The 24392-nt window shown below is 35.6% G+C and overlaps 1 protein-coding gene across 4 annotated transcripts in view; it reads right to left on the reverse strand.

Moving 5' to 3' along the window:
- The window catches only part of PARD3B (par-3 family cell polarity regulator beta), a 520784-nt gene that overhangs the window by 57756 nt on the left and 438636 nt on the right, over nt 1-24392 (reverse strand). For all 4 annotated transcript variants that reach the window (XM_072418720.1, XM_072418718.1, XM_072418717.1 and 1 more), the window contains one exon: nt 15970-16046. In XM_072418720.1, coding sequence (XP_072274821.1) covers nt 15970-16046 — 77 coding nt within the window. The remainder of the gene's footprint in view (nt 1-15969; nt 16047-24392) is intronic.

A 24392-nucleotide genomic window follows, 5' to 3' on the forward strand; every position in this document is an offset into this window, starting at 1 on the left:
GGATTAAATTACTACCAAACTATCTTGAATATCAATTTTATTTTGATGGATTTGTGGTGGTGGTAAATGTGGATGCGTATTTATTTTTTCACATGACAAATCTGCTTTTAAGGTCATTTAGGTGATGATAAAACACCATGACAATTTTACGCATTAGGTAATTCACACAAACATAGAGAGAACATACAAAGCAAGTTTCCTAGAATATAAAGTTATCTTTTTTTTACTTTGACAAAAATCTTTTTGAGGCCTGATACATGACAGACAATACATGTCAGTGTAAAAACCGTACAAGAGCTCAAAATATATATATCAGCCTCCCCATTACTTTTTCCAGATACTGTCATCCCGGTGCCCAACGTTTACTGTTTATTGCATCAAGATTTTACTTTGACAAATATATTCACAAAAATCAGAACGCATATGCATAAATATAATCAGCGTGAATTCTAACATCTCATTAGTACTGTTGGTAATCTTTTTTATTTTTAGCATTTTAAACTCTTGGAATTTGTATTGAAGTGACAAATTACAGAGTGAGATAGAGATATTTTTCCCCATTTATTTTCACAGTAAATGGAAGTTTAACTAAAACTTGTCAAGAAAATGTGCAAAGTTCTGTTATTTCAGGCTGTATAACTTTCTCTATCGCTCTCTTGCGTAAACTTACATTCTCCAGAATATTTATGACAATAATATCTCTACCAATATAGTTGTGGAATACTTTGCAATCATTCAGGATAGGGGAACCTTTTTGAAAAGCCGCAGGCAGTTTCTCAGTACATACATTCATCCTCAGATGGCCACTGGAAGGTATAAAATCTGCTTTAAAGGAATGCCAAAAAATGTTTTATTTGCAAACTACTTGTCTATGCTCCATTAACTTGAATGACCCATAAACAACTTTCCCTCTTACTGTGGTTATGAAACATATTTGTATTCCTTTTCTCTGTACTGTAAAAAGTTTTGACACTGAAAAACAAACAGTACTTCCTTTTAATTTAAACCCCTTCGTGCTAAGAGGTCATGGACACCTAGGATCCCACAACACATCTACTAGTGTCAGTATGTGTCAGTTCACGTAGCGCTATGGCTAATTCATCCACTTCAATCATTTTCACATTGTAGTTAGAGACATATACAGCTTTTATTTGGTGCACTGTTTTAACAACAATCTTTTTAGATGGCAAATGGCAAATTGACCTCATGTGGAAAAACAACAAGAAAAAAAATCTTTAATATGTTGCTTGTAGCATCTAGAATCGTGATGAGGAATTTAAAGCAACCTTAAACTTAGATATTATGTAAGCTGCCATTCCTGACCTTAATCCTCAAAGTATATCTGACCTGATTGGTGTTCTGAATCTCTGCCATTTCTACCTCCTAAATCACAATCCAGGTGTTCAGCTAATTACCACACAATTTGTCATACAGATATCTGGATTCTTGTTTTAGCTGTCTGACCGATATTACTAAAACCAAAGGTCAGATTTACATCCAGGGAATTAGCATTCATTACAATGAGTTCAGTAATGGTAGCCTCTATAAGCTCTCCATGATAGGCCTGGCTTCTCCAATCAGTACAAAGAATTCTAACCCAAGACATGTTTGGACTTCCCAATTCTGAACATCCATTATCCGACAGTTATATCCAAGGTTTCAGTGAATGACAACATAACGTGCATTGCCTATAAATATTCCCACACATTTATCTGTAGTTTTCTATTGAGGGTGACCAATCAGAAAAGAAACTGGCATTACTGAGAAAAAAATTCAAGGGTAACCTTTAAGTGGAACTAAACCTAAAAAGCTAAAAATTGTGAAGAGGAATGTTCTTTATTGCAGAAAAGGCAGGCTTTGTCTCTTCTGCAATAACACAAACTTACCTACCTTTTCAGAGTCTTTAGTAAAATGTACAGTGTATGACCCCAGCATACTAGGGTGCATTCCAGCATGGGCAATTAGGATGTCTGAAGATCCCAAACCCAGAAAAGGACTGGGTTAACAATAAGGGGAGGTGAGTTTTAAGTCTGACAGTTGTTGAATTGCCAACTGCCTGACCTAACACAGACCGAGTGAGCGGCAGGTAAATTCAAGGAGTTAATGGTGCAGCAATTGTTAGATCCTGACACCCTGACACTCCAGTTATAATTTCAGACTAGTAAAACTAAAAAAGGGGGGCATATCAATGCCTTTAAGTAATTCTGTACAAATATGATAATTAAAGCTCAATACTAAGATTGATGAATAGTTACAGTCTTGATTGGTTCTCTCTGATGATATTTAATGCCAAAACACAGACTTTTTGTTCCTCTGTAAAATTTAAAAATGTGCTTGTCTCTTTTACTCATTTATATCTGATGTGTCCCAGTCCTTCACCTTTTATTTAGATTTTATTAATAGTAATTACAGAAGCACAGTAACCCAGTGCTCCGGTCTGTATTACAGGTCCGACATTAATACTGCAGGTGATGCAGGCAAAGCATTTGGTCTGAAACTACAATTATGGTAGGAAAAAAAAGCAAGACAATTTAATTGGAAGAAAATAGACCAAGGACTGCCACCTTTTAGCATGAGAGCAGGAAAGTGCCCTTTTGAACATGCATTTAAATTAGCATGCTTGTGTGTTTCTCCAGCAGTGAAGAAGCACTGAGCTGACAGTATTATACTCCCGCACTACACTATCTTTCATTAAAATTCAAAGTGCCCGTGTTATTATATCAGTGGCATTCTGCCCTGTAGCAATATTTTTCCATCTTCCCTAAGGTTTCTGAAGAGTTTAATTTATCACATAAGTTCTTTCTCTACTAAGTTTAACTACTCGTACTGCGTGTTTCAGTTATTTCATAGTACAACAACTGCACAGCATAATATTACACTTTTATAGCATTACACAATGTTTAACTGGGGGTTTGATCACAAAAAAAGTTAAGATAAAAAAGAGAATATTACTGTATTATGACTTATCCTGCAAATAATGTTGTTATGTAGATAATTTATGTCTTGCTAGATCTGCTACAACAATACCACCCCTTATTGTCAGCATAATACTCTACGCATTTTGCCGACCGCGAAATGCGTAGAGTATTACAAATAGTACTTACCTTGTTGTACCAGATTACTGGGCCCTTTGACTTTGTTTTTATGTATGTATGTATGCACTATTTTGATATGTACTGTAATGTTTTTAAATGTTCAAAAAAATTAAAGAAGCTTTTATCAAAATCAGTACCTTGAAAATCCCACTATTTTAGCTTGTTCCTTTCCGGGGTGTCTATACTCTGAATCTGGACCCTTTCTTTCTCAATTACACACTAGGGATGTGGTACTCAATATTGTGAATAATCATATGAGAGGGTTCCTATAAATTCAGTTGATCTCTATATTAACCAACAGTAATTCATTTTTTTACATTGGTGCATCCTAAACAAATGAAAGGTTTAGGATTCATACAAAAATAACACTGACTTGTAAAAATACAGGAACATAATTACAATAAAATATATTTTTAGATAGTGTTACACTTGTGTGTGACTGGGCAACATAAGAAGACCTAATTAGTAAATGTATGCAATTCATAAACATTTACATTATATGTCCAGTCTCCTCAAAGACATTGAAAATGCAGCAATATTCCTGTTCATTCTTCCAGATATCCAAGGAGCTCATAACAGAAAATATAGATATACTTTAATGAGGTGGGCCTTTTTAGTACAAGATAGGTATTAGGTTTTTAGTCTTAGTATTTGACCTATAGTGGAAAAGGGTTGTAACCAACAATTTTATAGAAAATTAGTAACAAAATTGCCTGTCTTGAATGTCAATACAATGTATTCTAGTACACCAGGTTATTTTTTTAATCAGAATGTTCTTGTATTTATTGATCATGCTCATAGCCATGTGTGAACCTTTTTAGCAGAGGAGAACCAAGAACTCCACCAAGGCACTCAACACCAAGGCATTGCACTAACTATATTAATTGCAGTCATTTTGACCACCACTCTAAGAAAGGCATTCTTCCCAGTTGCCACCAATGCAAAGATTGTTCTTACCCTGATCCCATTTCCCAAATCATTTTAGCAGGAGTTTAAAGATGAAAAATAATTTTAAGGTTTCCTCTGGAGTAAAAAGGTTAAGAAAGGTTGAAATGTGGAAAACCAGCTGCAGTGATCTCAGTGGAAATACTGGTGCCAAGTCATTTTCCCTCTGTAGTTCTTTGTTTATTGTGGGCACAGCTTCCACAGTTAATGTTCCCTTTATGCCTACCTCAACCCTTAGTAAAATAGGAGGGAAGAGGAGATTTAGTATTGGGGTGATAACAAGGGGTGGTGTTTTTCCTCTATACTAAATTCATGCTGTGTCTAGCAGCAGGATCCCTGCACCAAAACCAACATACCAATTCATACCAAACAACCTTCACAGCAGGACATCAGGATACAAATAAGGGAAGGAGATATAAATTATATATATACACATACACAGATGAACAGATGTATACCTTGACATTTTGGCTCAATAATATCTATACCAGTAAAAATCTCTTATGCTTTTTTTTATATTTAGACCAGCAAAAATATACATTAGATATGAAGCAAGTAACCTTTTGGACCACACAAGAATCTAAAGTCATTCCCATGCTCAGTCCCCCTAGACCGTAGTGTGTTTGCATTTATGTAATGCAGGTCAGGTTTCTCACACCACCATATTTTTAATATTTACTTAACAAAGGGCTTCTTCCTTGAGAGAATGTTAAATCTTCAATAAAGAATACTTAGAACTTGGAAAAATATGACACGGTATGGAATATTAACAATCCTTTAAACAAATACGTAAAGGATGGATTGTCAAATACAGTAAGGAATATGTGGTATTTTTTTTTTACTCAAAAAGGCTATAAAACCAGAAAGGAAAATAAAAACATGATCATCCACTTATGGTCTGGCCAGAGACATTCAAAGAAAACCATTTACCATAATCCCTGTTCTACTATTTTCCAGAATAATTTTACTGTATATTACTGGAATTGTAAAGGCCAAAACTTTTTTTTTAAGATTTTGTAAAGAGTAGGGCAGGGCTAAGACACCTGTCAAGGTTTGCAATTTGTAGCCAATAGGAGAGATTTCTATTCACTTATTGTCTTATATACACAACAGGAAATGCAAGGAAATCTCTCCAAAGGAATGGAAAACCCACATAGTAAATTTTCACTGAACGGTATATTTCTAAACATACAAAACAATCACACAGATTAAATATCTGTACTTCACTTAATGTCCAGGGTCAGCCTTGGACATTAGGTGAAGTAAACATGTGGACAATACACATATACAAAGCTAAAGACTAAATGAGCGGCCCGTGAGCCGTACAACCTTCTATGCTTTCAGTATGCTTTCGGGCTACTTTTCATTTGTTCTCGATTCAATCCTTCAAATAAAACTGTGTACAGATGTCAGTGACCTAAGTCAATGCAGTAAGATCCCGCTACATCTGGGTGTTATCTAGTCTATCATTAAAAATAACGTTTGTTTACAGAACTCAATGGCTGAAGCTGAAATATACACATACATTAAAATAGTTAAATCAGCAATTCCTCATGCCTCTCACTTCTTCGCCTGCTCTGTTTACATGGCTTTGCCGCACAGCCTAATATTAATATTTTCTTTTTTTTTAGATTTTTCTGGTGGCCATTTTTTGCTGGTTATATTCTTTAACAGTGGAAATTCAATTTGTTCCTTAAAAATGTAAGTTGGTTATGTTTTCATCAAAAGTATTTTTAATATTTTTGCTAAATCAATAATTTATTAAACTCTTCAAGTTTGTAAGTGACCATGTTTACATTTGGCGGTCATAGCAAGTCTAAACAAGCAGTTTTTTAAGCCAGAAATGAACACTTTCAGCAATGAAAAGGTTACAAAAGCTGTGTTCGATTGCGCTACAATACAGCTTGGAGGAATAAATCTAAATTTTAGTGACATTACTTTCACCAAAGGACGAGGCCAGTGGAGATTAACATCCAAAAAGATCACAGTCTACCGCTGTGTTTACTAAATGTTCTCCAGACAGGGCTACCCATACTTACTTTATGCCTTTCGGCTATGAGAGAATGCTGAGCTGTAGTGTATTATTAAACAATAGTGAATCCTATCTTCACTAACCAGTGTTAAACATGATTCATTCACAGCCTGTCAATTCCTTCCAGGCCTGTGTCATGAAATCAAGAGACGTGCATATAACAGAAGAATCTGCTCTCATCAAGTGCATTTTGCAAATAGTAGTTTTTGCTGGCTAATCCCAGGAAGGCAGACAAAGATCTTTGATGGTGGCCCCAGACTACGTCTCAGATAAGTATTTTCTAAACAGATACTAGAATTGGAGGTTAAATATGGACAAAATCAGCCTTGGCCTTCAGAGATCTTATCTTTCAGTGTTAATAAACAAAGGTCATTGGGAGTCAGAACAGAGGCTGATGAAGTTCAGACAGGGAAGAGAAGAATACCATTACAATACAAGAACATAGCACAGAATCCTAAGCCTAGTATTCAGGGGCAGATTTTCCCTTTCCATCTGATTTATGATTCAATCAAGCAATTGCCTCTTGCGTGAATCTATAGGGAATTCAACAGAGGATTGATTGTAGGAGACTAACTTTTTGTGTTCCAACCAGTGGATAAGTGTACTTGATCGAAAGTACAAAAGTTGCATCATGTGTACGAAGGATTGAGTACATTTGATTGTATTTGAGATAGGTGATCATAAGGATGAGATCATTTGGTGGTGCCAAGGGTGGCCCCATGCTCGATGACCACTAGCCAAAGAATAGGCTCACCACTTTTTTGATTAAAAAGTCAAGCCAATTGTCTGTGCATTTGTAAGAGCTCCAACATGTGGTTAACCCTATCAAACAAGAAGTTATCAAAGTAAACTTCAGTTTGGCTTCAACCAAAACCAAATATTAGCATGTTTTTGGCCAAACCTTGTCAAACAGAGGCTTTTTCAAGTAACGTTATTTGAAATACATGCAACATTTTTACAGTCGAGACAGTTAAAACTGTCCATAAGTGTACAGGTAATCAATGTATATTTAGGCTTATAATACAGTAAGTTAGTACATTTTTTGTATGTGATTTATGATTGTGATTATATTCTCACATTATATTATATGTTGAAATGTATTTATTAGCTTAGTTATACTTTGCATTTACACTGAAGGCATAGAAAACGTTAGTTTCAACTTACACATTAGACAGCCCAGCTGATGTATCATTACTTTAAAAGCCACTTAAGTCAAATAGACAGACGTAGAATACTACACCACAAAACTAAACAATGAGCAGTAGATAAAATAAACCTAAACAGAACAACAACCTCCCGCTAGGCCGAAAATACAAGAAAGAGAAATCCAGTAGAAGGCTTTCAAATAAGCCAATAAACTAATTAAACTCAAGGAAAGCAGCACCAGTAAGTGATAGAAAGCTAGCAACAGCATGTAAAGAAATTGTAATTGGGAAAATAAATTAGCGGTTACTTTAACCTACTGCCTACTCAAAGTGAACTCTGTTTAAAGACTAGAACAGTTAACCGAGAAATTTTGAATGCCAATTTCAGAACAGAAAGTCACCTTCTTTTCTCTAGAATTAATGAAAACAATTTGTCTTTGTTACATGAATCTTCCTAAAATTAATGGCACTAATAAGTAATGCTTGGGTGGCATTAGGTTGTTCTTCAAATTAGCCTTCCCTGGCTTGGCATGGGGTACCAAGGATTTCGGCTGCTCCCACAAAAAAGTATAAGGAGCAAGTTTAAAGAAGAAAACAGAAAGTAATAACATTTTCTTGCAGCCAATAACTATTTGAACTGAAAAATGACTGCAAAGTATTATTATTAACACATTTTATTTATAATTGTTATTTTGCTGTAACACATGAATATTACAGTGTGAGCCATCCTAGGCATAGAATGGATCACCAGAAAACAATATTTGAACAGAATATTCAGGAAGCTAGGAACCGGAAATTAAATTCACAATGCTTGGATTGTGGATGCTTTTCAGTACAAGCAAAATATTATTGCTGTTTCCCAACCAGGGTGCTGAGGAACCCCAGGGTTCCTCCAAAAATTGCTAAGAGTTCCATGACAATCTAGCAATTTGTGCCTTTTAGGTCAGTTTTTATGACCCTGGCCAGCAATGTAAAAGGAATTCTTCCTACTGACCACCATGCTAATGTACTGTGAGCTGTTGATATAGTGATTATAGCATGGATTCTCTGAAAATGTTCCTTCAAAGGCCGAGAAAGGCTGTATTATTGTGTTGCCACAATTAAGTATAAGATACTGTATATTTATAGGTATTAATTTGTTTTTGTACTTTGTTCATCAAACTGTGGATACAACAAAAAATCAGTCAATGGGCAAAAAGGGAGAAGGGAAGTTTGTGAGCCAATAGGAAAAGGACGAGGAGGTGCATAGGAGTTCCCCATGAACAGTCAATTCCTATGAAACAATTAAATGACTGTTAAACATTAGTAATACCATTACTGTTCCTGTTAAAGAGCAATTTCCAGCTCAATTTCTTTAGAATTTTAAAAGCAGGCACCCTGCAGCTTTAACCAAGCCAGCAGGCTCACAATGTGTACAGCAGCAAACAGACCCAGAGGGTGTCGATGTGCCTCGAGGGGGCAATATGCCACTCCTTTGTCTGACTGTGCACATATGGCTACTGCTATTTTACATAGCAAATCACTTCATATTATGAGTTGCCTCATTACAGATGAATGAAATATCATAATTTAAGTATCAGAATTATATAACTCTATATATACTAAAGTGTTGATGACCATGCACCCATTGACATCTCAACTTTGTATTTACAGAACACAACATAGGGACACATAGAAAGAAAAACTTAGCCCTTTCAAAGCTTTGGAAATGTGCAAAAATGCATGTTTGAACATTGTAATTCACTCATATGTCTAATCCAAAGGAAGAAAATTAAAAAGGGAGAAAAGGCATATATTGCATGGAAAGTGTACACAATGCACTTATTGTGCATTAGGAGTGGAAATAGACCTAATGTTACCCTGATCACTGCAAGGTGTTCATATATATAATCAAATACAATCAATCTACTAAAATCTGAACAACAGTAAATAGAGAGACATAGTTTTCATTAGCATTAAAATCAGTAAGCTATGTCTAAACTTTGCAAAGTCCCACTTTCACATCCACTCTGGGGAATAATGTACATCAGATTGAATACGTTTTCACATACAAAGCATGCAAGAAAACCCACACAAGTGATAATAAGCTCTTCACACAGTAAAGAACGTGTTTTGTGGGCAAAGCCTAGCACTTCATGACTAATATTCACAAGGCTGTGTATCATAAGAGGCTGCTGACATAGACTGCATGTTTAATCACTGCTTGAAATGGCTCCCTTACTCTGCAAGGTGGATCTCAGGTGAACTCAGAGAAGTTCATATAACAGAGATGTCTTGGCACAATGAAAGCAATATATAAATTCTTGTAGTGGCACCGATGGAACAGCAGAGGGACGGAGCCTATACTATACATATAGGAGGCTAACGGGTGCTTGCTGAAATGTGTGTTACTGTTCATTATATACTATCATATAATATTATTATTAATAATATATATACATATAAATATATGTATGTGTGTGTATGTGAAATCTATTCTGAATGTTTACCTGCTATGGATTAGGCTCTGTTTGTGTGAAGAGACGAGCCTAGTATGCTGGCTGGTTCTATGTCTGTCAAAACATTAAAGGGCCCATTCATATCTTTGCAATGTGGTAATTTGCAGCATGGGTGTGTTACTGAATACAGCAACATGTTGCTTTTCATTATAAAAGATGCCTAAACACACCCAGTAAGTACCTGGATTAAAGGAAAAAAAACAGGTGCATTTTTTGGTGAAGTTAGGTGCTTTTTGGCAAAATTATTGGGTTGCATTAATTCAGCACCTCTGAAATGGTTGCTTGTATTTGGCACAAATTGGTTCCCACCAGGGAATGCTTGAAGGGATGTCAGATTCCCATCTTTTACTTTAGCTCTATATATGCTAAATATTAATTTGTTATATCTGTTAGATAAATGAAAAATGAAATTGTTGGTTTTGCCATATCATATTGGATTACTCTGTCTCAAATGTGTCTAAAAGAAAGTAGCTCTGCCATTCTACCAACTTGAGCCAACCTATGGGCTCTTAGGGCTCTTTCTCAAATATTGGTAAAGCAATGCTTAAAAGCAAACATAAAACAGTAATATAAAGATTGATCCAAATGAATAAAAGTTTTAATGGTTTTGGGTTGAAGAACAAGTGGTGCCATCCCTTTTTTCCAGACAGCCAGCCAGCAGTAGTGGAGGGGTTTACCTCTTTCATGAGAACCTGTGACGCCAAGATGGATCCACGAACAATGTCAGACAACCTTTGTACACAAGTCAGATTCTCGTCTGAGACAAGCCTAACAGTTTGTATCGAAAGAGAATCATCTGATGTTTGTACAAAGCCTTTTGAAGAATAGTTAGTGATATAACAATGGACTTTGTAAAGCACTGCACAATAAGTAGGCTCTATATCAATATAAGTTAATAATAATACCTGCATTATCAATGGGAACTACAGAACACCCCTTTTCAACTTGAAAACATGCAGGGTATGAAGTTTCTATAGCATTGCTATTGGAGAAGAGCTGAAACCAGAAAGAAGCAGCGCTCTGGGGTTTGCAGCTGACGTCCTACAACTGTTCTTCTCAATTCTATTTCACATGACTCTCATGCATTTAAAATTACATAGTGTGCATTAAATTTTATAGCAGTAAAAAAGTGTTATTCTTTATAAATGTCTGAAAAGCTGGAACAAGAATACCTTTAATTATTTTTATTCCTAACTTCAGAGTTGATTTTATAATCATAGTGTACATTTTCTAAAACATGTCTATGTGGAGACAATCCATTTCTACAACTTCTCATCCTATTCATATCAGCTTCATTTTTGCAGTTTAAAATAAAAGAAACATGAAGAAGCTTTAGCTTGCCATACATATTCATTATCCCCGTACTAAAATAAAAGGCTAACTCCCTATATGACAAGAACAAAAGTCCTTTTTCCTACTGTGTACTTTTTTGCTTAAAACATGCTTATTAAATTCCAAATAATGAGTAAAACACTAGCAGAAAAAATGATTGTCTATCACTGTCTGGAGGCATTGGTAACATCACTGAGCTTTACTGCTGCTACCTCAAAAAGCTGAGTATCTGAAACTTAGAAAATGTGCTCCTGTGCTGTGCTTGGAGATTGGCTCAGGCTTAGCCCAGGCCTATCAGATTGGGCCCAGGAGGCTATCATCAGCCATGTGTAAGCTCCTCTAGAATGACTCTGAGCTTTTCTTTGTTCAGGGGGCTGGGAGTTTACATAAGGACCAATTTACGCTGGCAGTAAGTTTGCAGTGTATTTACTTCATTCTCACATAAAATGCTGCTGCTTGGCCTATTTGTAGTGTCTCCTTGCAGCAGCCCCATTGAAAATGAATAGGGGTAGTACTAGTATTGCTTGCTGCTGTCAGCTCTTATGTGTACAGGTGCTGGTTCTTTTTAAACCAGCCCTGCAAAGTGCCATCCGCTGGGAGTCGTTTCATCAATATGAAAAGGCAGCTGTGAACCTGCCCTCAACTGTATAGACTGTTAGGGAACAAGATATAATTTAAACTATGTATGGCAGTGGTTGTAACAAGATTCAGTAATGTGGGCTTCTTGGCGACAGCATATTTACAAGATCTTACAGAAGACAAAATACAATGCCTCAAAAAAAGCCCTGCAAGCTTACGGAGGCAGTATTATGATCTGGTCAGGTCTAGGTTCAGCAATGTTATGTGTTCAAAAACTTAGGTCAGCTGACTACCTGAATATACAGATTGACCAGGTTTTTCCATCAATGGATTTGTTCTTCTTAGATGGCACAGGCATATTCCAAGATTACATTGGCAAGATTTATTGGGCTCAAATTGAGAAAGAGTAGTTCAGGGAGCAATTTCACACATGGATTGGCCACCACAGAGTCCAGACCTAATTCATTAGAAATTTTTAGGATGTGATGAAGAAGACTTTTTGCAACAGTCCAACTCCCATAATCAATATGATCCTGGCACAATCAATGCAGCTGGATGTAAATAAACTTTGTGGAATTGCATAAGATCAACATAATGATACCACAGTGAATATGTGCCATGTTCAAGCAAAAGGCTGTCCAATAAAACAAATGAGTTTGTGATCTTTTTTTCAAGACCTTCCTTGTTTACATATATTAGAGTTCATCACTTTTCTACTGCTCACATCACCTAATACTTTTAACACCTTACTGCTAATGCCTTGGATTGTTTAACAATAGCTTCAAATGTTTTTTTGTCATCTGGTTTGTAACTGTTGACATGTACAAGTCTCTAGAATTATACCACATACTTAACTAACATTTATAGTTGTGCTGTAAAGATGACTATAAATGTACAACAATCATTTAAACACGCCTAACTACAATTATTGTGATGCAAAGTAATAAAATGAATCTAATGTTGCCACTTATGAGCTTGTCCTTGGTATCCAGCTTGACATGAATGATCAGATCAGCAGGGAGGATACAGCTGTGTTTTGACATTGGCATCCATTTACCAAATATTTGGAGAAGACAACTAAATTAATAGATGAGTTTATGAAGAACATTGTGTTGTTCTCCAGACTGTGAGCAAGTAAACATATGTCCAAAACTTGATCTAACACTAGTTTAAAACATGTTAAAACAATTGATATCTTAGTGATCAAAGAGTGTCCGAGTGTCTTGTAAGAGTTACAAAACAGTTGCAAGTCAATTAAAAAGTGAATTTATCAAAAAATGCAGAAGTTACCCCACTAGGGTCACAATTGCTAATGAATTTCTCTGCTTATGACTTTCAGGTACTCACACTTGCTGTTACCACTCAGGATGTAGTCTCCCTACTCTCTCTTTGGTAAAAACCAAAATGTATTTTTTCTATGGAGAAGATACCAGGAAAAGTGAGATCACCCAAAACTGCAAGATGTGGAGTCCCCAAGGCAGGGATGGGTACATCTGTCTGTCAGAGTCCACAAGAAATACAAAAATCCAACTAATGCCTATACTTGATCCAGATGATACTTGTACTTGAAACATCACGGAAGCCTGAACCCTTGAAAGAGTCATCACAAATCCGAATTTGGCAATACAAACAAACTGTTTCAATACATACAAGTAAAATCCCTATAGAAATGTTTCACAGTGGGAAAACGTGCATAAAAGTCTGCATTTATAAAAAAAAGTTTTGGTTGTTTTCATTCCTTTCAACCTGCTCTATTGACTACTAAGCCTTTTGTGAGTCATATCTCATATATCAGTGTGTGCTATAACATTTTCAGATCTTGCTTCTTTATCTCATCAACTGACAACAATGCCCTAATATTAAGAGCTGACAATTATGCTGTGGGAAATCCATTTTCCACGAAATCTGCTTTCTGAAAAAAAATAGAATGTAAATTATTTTGTGTAGCCCAGGCAGCACCTTGAGTTCTATTCTTTGCTGTAAAGCTGGCAGGGACTCAGGAACAGGAGGAAAGTGAAAGAGGCCGCGATGGGCTCCCTTCAGTATATGCCAGAAATCTGTTACACACCAATAGCTGCAAAGAATCCGAGTGAGGTGCAAATGGCTCAGAAAGCCAGCTCTCTTTTCTTCCGACAGAGTTTCAATGCCAGCAGCTGCTGGAAAATACTGCAGACAAAGTGTAGTTTTGCTTTATTTCTTAACTGGATACCACAAAGCATAGTATATTTAACTGTGCATCAACAAAACTAAAGAGTACAAGTGCGAAAGCTAATATGACTGATACTGATGACAGCAGATGCATTTGTGTTAAAAACTTATCATTTCAAGTGTCATTGTCCATCTGTGAACCTTTATCCCTACCCCAGGGGCACAAGTCTGTCCTTTAACCCTGTCCATGTTATGTTGTTTTAATATGGTCATTTTTTTTTTTGCTGTCTTTGAATGGGCTCTTTTTCCATATGCACAATAGTCTAAACTAGCTATTTTCAATCGGGGTTCCTCCAGGGGATGGTAGGGATCCGATATGTGAGACTGGTCTTTCCTTTGATGGTGCCTGCATTGTCCCCTGGCCAAACATCACTTGGCAAAGCCAATGACGTGACACCAATGATCCTTTCAGGCTACTGCGGAGGTGGCATTCTGGCAACAAATGTAAGGGAAAATTTCCCCACTAACCCCAATAAAAGGCATTTAGCAGGGGTTCCCCAAGATTTGATAATTATTTCAAGGGTTTTATCTGGAGAAAAGGGGTTGAGAAAAGTTTGGTCTAAACTATAAAGTATCACAAAACCAGCTGAAAATATCCAAGCATGCTAAAGTAGATCTTTAGCCATTCAAATGAATATACTACTTATCTGTGGGGTGTTTACATGAAAAAATGTTCAGTTCTGCAAGGCTAATATTTTAGGCTAGGTTAGGTTGGATTAAACTAGGGTAGGTGAAATTAACCATGATCAAAACCATGATCTGCTTTAGTAAGCAAGCACCAGTGTTAGACTGACAGTATTCCAATTCAATAAAGCCCCAACTAGATTATAGTATTTAACTCCATTGGGTTTAGTTTATCTATCCATATCTGCTGCTAATAATGATAGTGTGAAATTGCTCTCAGGAAATTTATTTTGTTACAGTTGCCTTCACATTAAATGAGGTACTTAGTATTTTTATTATTCCATTTTCCAGGATAACCCATGAACAAGGTCAGTATATTATTGGTATATGACCTACTGTATGAAAATACCAAGATACACTTCAGCACATCAGGATTCTCCCATAATCCTGCTTGTTAACTGGGTTAATATGGCTGTAACCGTTTTATATATGTACCAAAGGGAAGCCATTTTCTTCCAGCTTTATTGTTAGCAATCTGTTCAGCTACAAAACGGCAAATAATTATAATAAAAAGACCAGAGCAATAACAAGGAAATCCCCCAACTAGAGTAACTAAAAAGACCTTCATAAAAATATTTCATTACATTTTTGACGTCCTGAATTTCAATGACTATGAAATTGTAAAACACTCAAACTGCTGCATCGCATTATTCAGTTAAGATCATAGAAAAAGTTTGTTATTAATCCTTTTTTAAAGGGATTAATAAAAACAAAAATTAATTAATTTTAAAATTAATGGGTGACTGTACCCATTTAGGTTAATTTGCAACAATTTGTTTGCACTAACAATTGCATTTTAGGATAAAGCAGTGTTTCTCGTCCAGGGTTCCTGCAAAGGTTGCTAGGGGTTCTTTGCACAATGAGCAGTTTGTGACTCTCAAGTCAGTTTAAGGGACACCAATCATATTTTTGGCTATCGGTAGGTGCAACATTTTTTCTAATAGCCAGCAAAGTAAGAAGCATTCATCCTACTGACCACCACGTTAATGTACTGTTAGCTGTGGATATAGTAATAATAGCAGAGGTTCTTTGAAGGGCTCCCCATGTGTATAAAGATCGAGAAACACTGGGATAAGTTACCAAAGATCTACTTTTTTATCCAAGCAGCAAAAGAAAGTGATAAACTCCTCCCCATAAAAGATAACAATATAACTGTTACTGCAAATAAGTAAAACATGATCACAAGCAGTATTTAAGTGTAATGACTATTGCAGTGCTTTGCAAGTGTTTAGCGTAATATGTCCAGTTGAATATGATAGGGCTTTTCAGGACATGATATCCATTTAACTGACTGTCCTATCCTTGGATACATGGCCTCTTTTATAACTTTACAGAGTAATGGTTTTGTATGGTTCTTGTGGTTTAGCAATGGAGGTTATTAAAATATAATACAAAAGCACACAAAGAATATGAATTAGGAAGACAAGCAATTGTGCATGACACCATTCTACCTGGGTAATGATGCATACGGCCTCTCCATGCCTTCATAAGAGATGTTGCGGACTCCACCAGGACCACGTACTGGGACCTGCAGAAAAAAAAATAAAGATAAACACAAAGAGCCGGCTCTACAACTGAATCGCAAGATGTCACTCTGGCCTAACAAAAATGTGACAGGAAAGAGGTAGCTAGGTCAAATCACTTTTACACTACAAAACAAAAGTGGGATACTCAGTCCTTAGAAATGACTTTTTGATATTAGGGCTTCTTGGAGCAAAGACATTACTCAGCTCGGTGACGCCATTTCTAGCAGATCGATGCAGCAATTTCACATTTTTTTTTCTTTGTTGAGCAGTGTGAACTTGATGAAATGAAGAGCACACAAAGGTGAAGGCCGAATAGCAGGCAAGAAGGTATTACAAAGACAAGATACCAAACAGCTTAACCATACCAGTCTGCAAGTGGATTAAATCCTCACCTGCATTACAAAGTACTCTGAATGTTCTCTGGTCATGTACATGCAAAATCTTACTCAGTCTTTCTCAAAAATAAAAAAATCATAGAAAATATAAAGGTAACCCAAAGCAGAAAATCAGTAATTATCATTTATCGTTCTGACCTTTTAAGCTGATTAAAGGTAAGTTTTTTTTGACTGCTAAGAGATACAATACAACTAACTATTTGGCTAATACCTCTCAAATAAACCTGGATATGTCTGCTAACAGCAAGTAAGGGTAAGGCTACATACACACGTGCAATGGTTCTTGCCTGAAAATCAGCTCAGGGCCGATATCGGACGAGAATCCTGCGCGTGTACAGTGCCCGTCATCGTTTGTGGATCCGCCAGGACGGTCGTTCAAACAATGGACAATGAGCGATCATAATAGAAGTGAAGGGGGAGAGAACGCAGCGGGGTGCCACTCCATCATTCTCCCCCTTCTCTCTCCATAAAGTAGAACGGTGCTGTACTCATTCATGCATCGCACAGTCGTTTTTCAATGGAAAGGATTGTGAAAGATCCTTTCCAATGACAAATATTGCACATGTGTACATAGCCTAATTCACTGTATATCCAGTTTTACTTAACAGTATTTATTTTTTTAATTTCCTTATGTGTTTCTACAATCATAAACATGAGAAATTTTAAACTATGATATGAAAGATCAGATCTCTAGCAAACAAACATAATAAAAGTGATAATATAATTACCACATATTGCATACCTCAGAAGATATTGTTAATCAGCACTTTCCATAAATGTACCAAACACAAGGAAAGCCATCAGAAGAATAGATCTAAGCTTGCAAAGTATAACTGGACAACAGGCATATTAAAATCCAATAGTTCAAATTTTCCATTACAAATCTATAGGAGATATATAAGATCTATGATGGTAGACATTAAAGATTAGGTTTGTAAAGCCTGTGCCTAGCTATACGCATTTAAGGGTGGTTTGAGGATTTGACCTTCAAAATAAACTTTTTTATAAAAAGATCTTTCCAAAAACACATTTTCAGGAAAAAATGCATATTTATGTACTAAGTAGGTATCATTTACAGGGAAAACATAGCAAGGGTCTTGGAAAATTAAATCTAAAATTACATTTTCCGTTAAGATTATTTGGCCCAAGGGTATCACCATAGGGTTTCCATAGATAGACATTAAATTCATGATGTGAGAGTTCCAACTGGATCAGCTATTGTTGAAATCAATTGTCTTTTAATCTCTTCCTGACATTAAATTGGTCGCATTTAACTTGAAAAAAACACTTGCATGTAATTTCTCTGTGACATTTAAGCTTTCGGTAAAGTTACATGTCCCATGGGCACTGATGGGTGTTTTTGGATGTATCATAGAGTAGAGAAGGGCTATGAGATGCTACAACACAACCCTGTCAATATCTGTGGTTAAAGCAGCCATTGACACAGCACAGGATGATAATGTCACACTGATTTTGATGTGGAATGAACAGAATCCTTCCTAGAGCAAATGACAATTTAATGAAACCTCAGATTGGATCAGATAATATAATGTTACAGGTGGGATACACTAAGCAAAAAGTGTAATACTATGGACACAATTCAGCATACATTCTACTTTTATCCATGGCTTTACTTTAATACATGCTATCATTTTATATCAGCAGAAGAAAACAAACATTGCTTGGTATGCTTTTGTTTTTACTTTATAGTGCACTGTAAATGGCACTACTTAGCAGACATTCAATTAATATTCACCACATAATAGGTTTTCTGAACCAGGCACTCAAAGAACAATGATTTAGAACTTTGAATGAGTCTGTGTTTGTAGCCTTATTGTTAGAACGCCAGCATAGCTCCCCTATACAAGAAAATGATGCGACTCTATATCTTTCCATGATATAGACAGCTTAGAATGAGAAGTCAGGGTGAAAGCACTTCAGCTATTAACACTCAGCTAGAACACTAGAGCCGTACTCCAGTTTGTTTTCCAAGAAGTAACCTTCGTTGGCGGATGCATAAAGCACTATGAAAAGCCTCACACAGGGAGGGCAAACAGCACGACTACAGATGCTTTTAGGCCACTTTTAGCTCTGTGCACGGTTTCACCTGCACAACCAGAGCCAAAGCTTTGAGTGTCTAGTTAAAAGGATCCTATTAGTCTTTTTTTCGTTCTCAGTAAAAGCAGAAGTCTGAGAAAGGCAATTTCAGTGTCTTGCATTAAGAAAAGTCCCCGTGTCTTGGCATTGCTAGAACCAGCATCTTTTGTGATGGAATATGTTAAGAGACCTCTCAGCTGCCTCCCCTTCACCAGATTAAAGCTCTGCTCTCAATCAGTGCAGTATATGGAAAGTGCATTAAGACATACTGTAAGTACTCAAAAGTCACTTTTTTAAAGGCCGGTTTCTAATTGACGATAACCTTAATAGCTTTTCACATGCTGTCCTAAAAAGCGGCTATGCTGCTGGCCTTTGTGGCAGATGCAGGTCCTTTATGTTCAGAACATACGACAGCATTAAAAGGGCATTACTAGAAAAAACAAAGGATCTAAAATCACTCATGTGTAAGAAATAAAAATGTAAATATTGATTTACATATTACGTATTACACATGACAATGGACCTGTACAGTGCTGTAATATGGTGCATTTATGTAAGACATATTTAAAAAAAAAACATAACTAGAATAACAGAATGCTGATAACTAATTAACAGATGTGGGAAGTTCACATTACATTTTTGTTGTTTTGGCACTATATAAACAGCTACAAAATTAAAAAAAATACCGAAAATCTTTGTTAGTAAAAAAAAAAAAATTACAGGTCACCCAACAAGAAAAAAACTGTACTAAAATAAAAGCATTACAAAAAAGGTTAATTCTTTGATAGATGAAAGAATGGAGTATTGGCCTGAAAACAGTTAAGTTTATTCTTGGATTCTGAACAATGTTTCAGAAATCATATTACTTCTTCAACTGCTCAAACTCTCTTCTGTATATCCGCTCTTTACTGCCCAATTTTTTTTTTTTTTTTTAGCAAAGCATACAAAATATCATACACAAAAACAACAGAAGGGAATAAAAGCTCAATGTCTCCTTCTTGCATCTGTGTGTGATTTGATAGACCAGCTGCCGCTTCTCCTAGCAGTTATGGGCAAGTTAAACCTTGGAATATATGAATATATTTTGTTTTGATGGTAAAACATATTAACCCGTGAAGTATATTTTTTTTAAATCAATTTTAGTGGTAGGTATCTATATCTTTTGTTTCAAAAGACCACTCAGTGTAATGTGCAAGATCATTTGTGGAAAGCTATGAACATTATGCAAATATTTTAGGAACTCAAAACAACTTTCAAGGGTCTAAGAAACACTTTCATATTAATGAATGCTATTTCTTCTGGGTTCATAACAACAGAGATCTCGGGAAATATGAAACCACACTTTTACCAACCTACCACAGATAATAAAGTTCAATTCTGCAAGTTATTAAATGACATTTGTCTCTTGCTTATGATAACACTGGTCAACAATTATTTTCTTGCCTAACAGATTAAAGTAATTTTACGTTATGTTTGATAAACAGATTCCAAATATGGTATTGGTTTTGCTAGATTGGCTCTGGTTTTTGAAAAAATGACCTCAATAATAACCTCATAGGAAACTAATGAAACATGAAAATTAAGCAAAATTAAACTAGATATGCCTACGTATACAAAATCACATTTTTGAAATACTTAATGTCAATATTTTCTATATTCAGTATATTTACGATATTTACGGGACTAATTACAAAGAAATCATTGAAAAACTCTGTATGATTTCCTTTTATGCTGATGATCAGGACAATCACGTTGAAGGCTCCAGCAGTATTCTGCCATCATGTGTCTATCCCATCTGCCCTGATACCTTTCTTCCATCACCTTTATATTTTCATGGAACCCCTCCCCTTGTTCCTCTCTAAAATCCCTAAAGTTTTTCTGGAAATTTTTGCAAATGGCTATGGATATAGTGTACCTTTATGCTCATAATTGCACCCAATTTTTTAAGGTTTAAGAGCAAGTTTTGTACCAGTTCTTCATAATTTTTTGCTTTATGATTACCCAAGAAGTTCTTGATAACCATGACATAGCTGTGCCAGGAGAAGCTCTGGTATCAGTCATGTAACTTGTGAAATTTGAATCATTATCTGTTTCTGAATCTGGGGTCCATCAAAGATTCCCGCTTTTAATTTTTCAGTACTCAATCCAGGGAAGAATCTACAAATGTATTTGAAGCAATTGTCGTCCTTGTTCAGAGCTCTAACAAATTGCTTCATTAAACCCAACTTTTTGTGTAGTGGAGGGAGAATGATTTTTTCTTTGTCAACCGTTGGCTCGTTTGATGTTTGCTGCACCTTTTTTCATGTTTTCCCTTGGAGGCCATGCCACTTAGTGATCCTGCTTTGCTCTACTATCCCACAAGCAGATGAAACATGGGAACTTTGTATATCCACTTTGCTTTCCAAGTAGGAAGTTCACCATTTTTAAATCAACACATATGGACCATTAGTGTTCATGATAGCAAAGCTTTTGTAAGACCATTTTGATATTTTCATATTCTTCTTTAGGTTTTGTTGAGTTACCAATTGGAATTGATGCATAGCAGTTGCCATTACGCAGTAAAACAGATTTTAAACTTCGTGTGGAACTGTCTATGAAAAGCCGCCAATCTTCCGCTCAGTATTCTGGTACTCCCATATGGGCTAGTAGCCCAGGGATGTTACAACAGTACACAAAGTCTCCATCTTCACTGAAATATGGTGGGAGTGTCACCTCTTTTGTCCTCTAAACTGTTATTTTAACTTCCGGTCTCAGACAGTTCTTTTCTTTTAGCCTGGATGCTGAAAGTTCAGATGCTTGTTTTGACAGACTTAGGTCACATATTTAATCATTGAGCTCTTCTTGGGAGAACTGCTGGTTTGATGAAACACTTCATTCATATTCACTTCCACTGCTAACTCCTGTATTACACTCCCTTTATACCTTCCATGTCAGATACAGGAATATCAGGGAATGCACTGAACACTGGTATGGAAACATCAGCACCATGCGGCACAGGTCGTCTTGCTGATTCCAAATCAGGGTATTCCCACACACAGCACAAAAATAACAATCATTATGATGATTTTTGGGCTCTCGCCATACCATAGGTACACCACATTTTAAACTTTTCATTTTTCCACACTCTACACAAGTTTTGCATACCATATGGGGAGCTCAATACTTATCTTGGTCCCCCAGATTAATACCAAAATATGTAAGATATGATTGTTTCACAAATTCTGTAAAGTTACTTCTTTGTTTTTGCAGATAATATTTACCCCACATAAAGCAAAATACATTAGGGTCATTTAAACATCTTTTTTTCTGTAAAAAAAATAAAATGTATGAATAAAAAGAAGGCAAATTAATGTTACGGGAAAATAATGCTACATTTAATTTATAAAATGCAAAACATCGGTGTAAATAAAGAATGATAATAATATGCTGTGTTAACATGGTCTATTTGGATTCCTGTATCACATGAACTAGAGCCGATTCAATGAAACTGATGTAATTTCTGGATTCAGCAGACCTGAATTACACTAAATATATTGAAAAATCCTTGGCAAGTGAAAATAAAAATGTTTTGTTGATCTGTGATAGGTGGTGTAGGAATTATAAACCAGCAATAACAAACAAGGTGTGTATGACTGTTCCCAAGCATCCAAAGGGGACATAATGTAAGCAATTAAGTCTATTCATTTAATGTTTCAGGTGTATGACAAACTACCGAACCAAAAAGATTAGCTTTACATCCCAACAATCAGCATTTTTTACTATGAGTTCAGCAATGGCAGTGCACAATAACTCCCCGTGACAGGTCTACTTTATAATTCACTCTACTTCTTTATTAAATATACGACAATACTACATATGCATAAAAAATATAAATCTGTGCTATTTACGCACAGAATAGTTTGGAAAATATGGGAATAAAACAGAATATACCCTTGTAAACTAATTCTTTCACTGACTTTATATTGTATAGTAAGAAAAAAGTCTGCTTGCAAAATGAATGTGATAAAAAAGAGCTAATAATAACTAGCAATTGTGTGAGAATGGATAGGTTTGTTGTTTATAACCATTTTGTATACTATACAATCACAATCAGGTACCTTTCACACCCTATGCTATTCTAGTTAGACAAAAAGAACCAACAGGTTCTTAGAAAAAAATATAAATCACAAATAACCATTCATACAAAAGTGCAGGTTTCCAAAAACCTCCATTTTCACCAAACACTATCACAAATCTATAATCTCACCCTAAAAAGAACAATACAAACATCTAAACAATACGTGACATTATAAAAACCCCATTATTATTAAAAACCCACATAACAAAACAGTTCTTCAGTAGTGTAATGTAATACACAGCAGGGATATGTAACAAAGTCCAGTGAAATTGTGTGTATTTAATAACAAATTAGAGAACAAAACATCAGAATATTTGCAGTAACTAATCAGTTTTCTTGGTTAGTCTTGCAAAGCATAAAAGATAAAAGTTGATTGGTTGCTGTGCTAACCTATGTTTCTTATTTTCTATCCTCCAATTTTTACAAATAAGCTCATTTGTTTAATTGTTTAAAAAATCATTTATTCAAGGAGATGACAAATATTTTATGGAATAAATATTGGATTTTTATTTTACTGTTAAACAATTTACATGCAAGTCTAACTGTATACATTTCATTTAACATTAAGTTAATGCTGGAGTTGTTATACCTTTAAAACCTTATATACCTTTAAAAATATTTAAGTTATTTTGTACATTACAAATGACCTGAATCTGTGTTGATATTGGAATCTATAATTCTCGGTATTGAGCATGTATGAACTCTGCATATGATTAAAAGTCCTGTAGAGAAGATTCTGACATGAGGCTATTCGGTGCTGAAGAAGCCACTCAACCAAGATTTCAGTGAATGAAGGTCAGGAGGGAAGAAGGGGAAATGGTAAAAGGGGACAAAGGCTGAAGTTCTTACTAAAATTGGTGTAACAGTACTAAATGTATAATAAATGTGACCAGAGTTAATATCAGTCTCACCAAGGCTGTGCGCTGCAATCTTTAAAGCGTGGCACATTTCCGCTTACATTGGCAAGCACAGGATAGGTTTACACAAATGTTATCCGAAAATGCCTCAAAAGCATATAGAGTGCCTAAATGTTTTTATTCAGGCATTTAAAAAACATTTATCCTTTTTTCCCAGAGGAGAGGATAAAGAAAAGAGAAAATGGAGAGAAAAGCCTCTAAACATCCTTAAATGCTCAAAAACACTTCTTTTTATTTCAATGTTTTCATGTACATTTAAAGAGGACCTATCGCCTGAATTTTTACTTTACATAAAAGGGTAGATAACCCTTTTATGTAAAGCAAAAATTGTATTCTTTTTTTTCCATGCAACACACAATAAACACACAAAAAAAAGAAAAAAAAAAAAAAAAGGTGAAGCCCCTTTTATTTTATCTTGATCGCCACAGCAATCAAGACAGAATGGGACACATTAGTTTGTACCCAAGTACTGCAGTGTGCTAGAAAGCTGCCTTTGGAGTGTTATAAGGAATAAATGTCAATCCAGTGAACCAATGCATGCCATGTACACTGCAATAAAGCCGTAACACACAATGTCACATGTAAAAATATGTGTTATTGCAAAGCTCTAGTGAGAACTAGCTTAAGTATTCAGAAATGCATTGACAAATTTTGGATAACATTATACATTATTTACTAAGTTGTGTTACAAAGGAATAGTAACATACATGTATAATAAATATGATTTTCCTGTTAAAATATCCAGTGTACACAAAAACTAATAACTGTTGTCTGAGTAATTGTTCATTTATTACAAACAGATGTTGGATTCCTCAAAAGGAC

The sequence above is a fragment of the Pyxicephalus adspersus genome, chromosome 7 (assembly GCF_032062135.1).
Source record: "Pyxicephalus adspersus chromosome 7, UCB_Pads_2.0, whole genome shotgun sequence".
In the NCBI taxonomy this organism is placed as follows: Eukaryota; Metazoa; Chordata; class Amphibia; order Anura; family Pyxicephalidae; genus Pyxicephalus; species Pyxicephalus adspersus.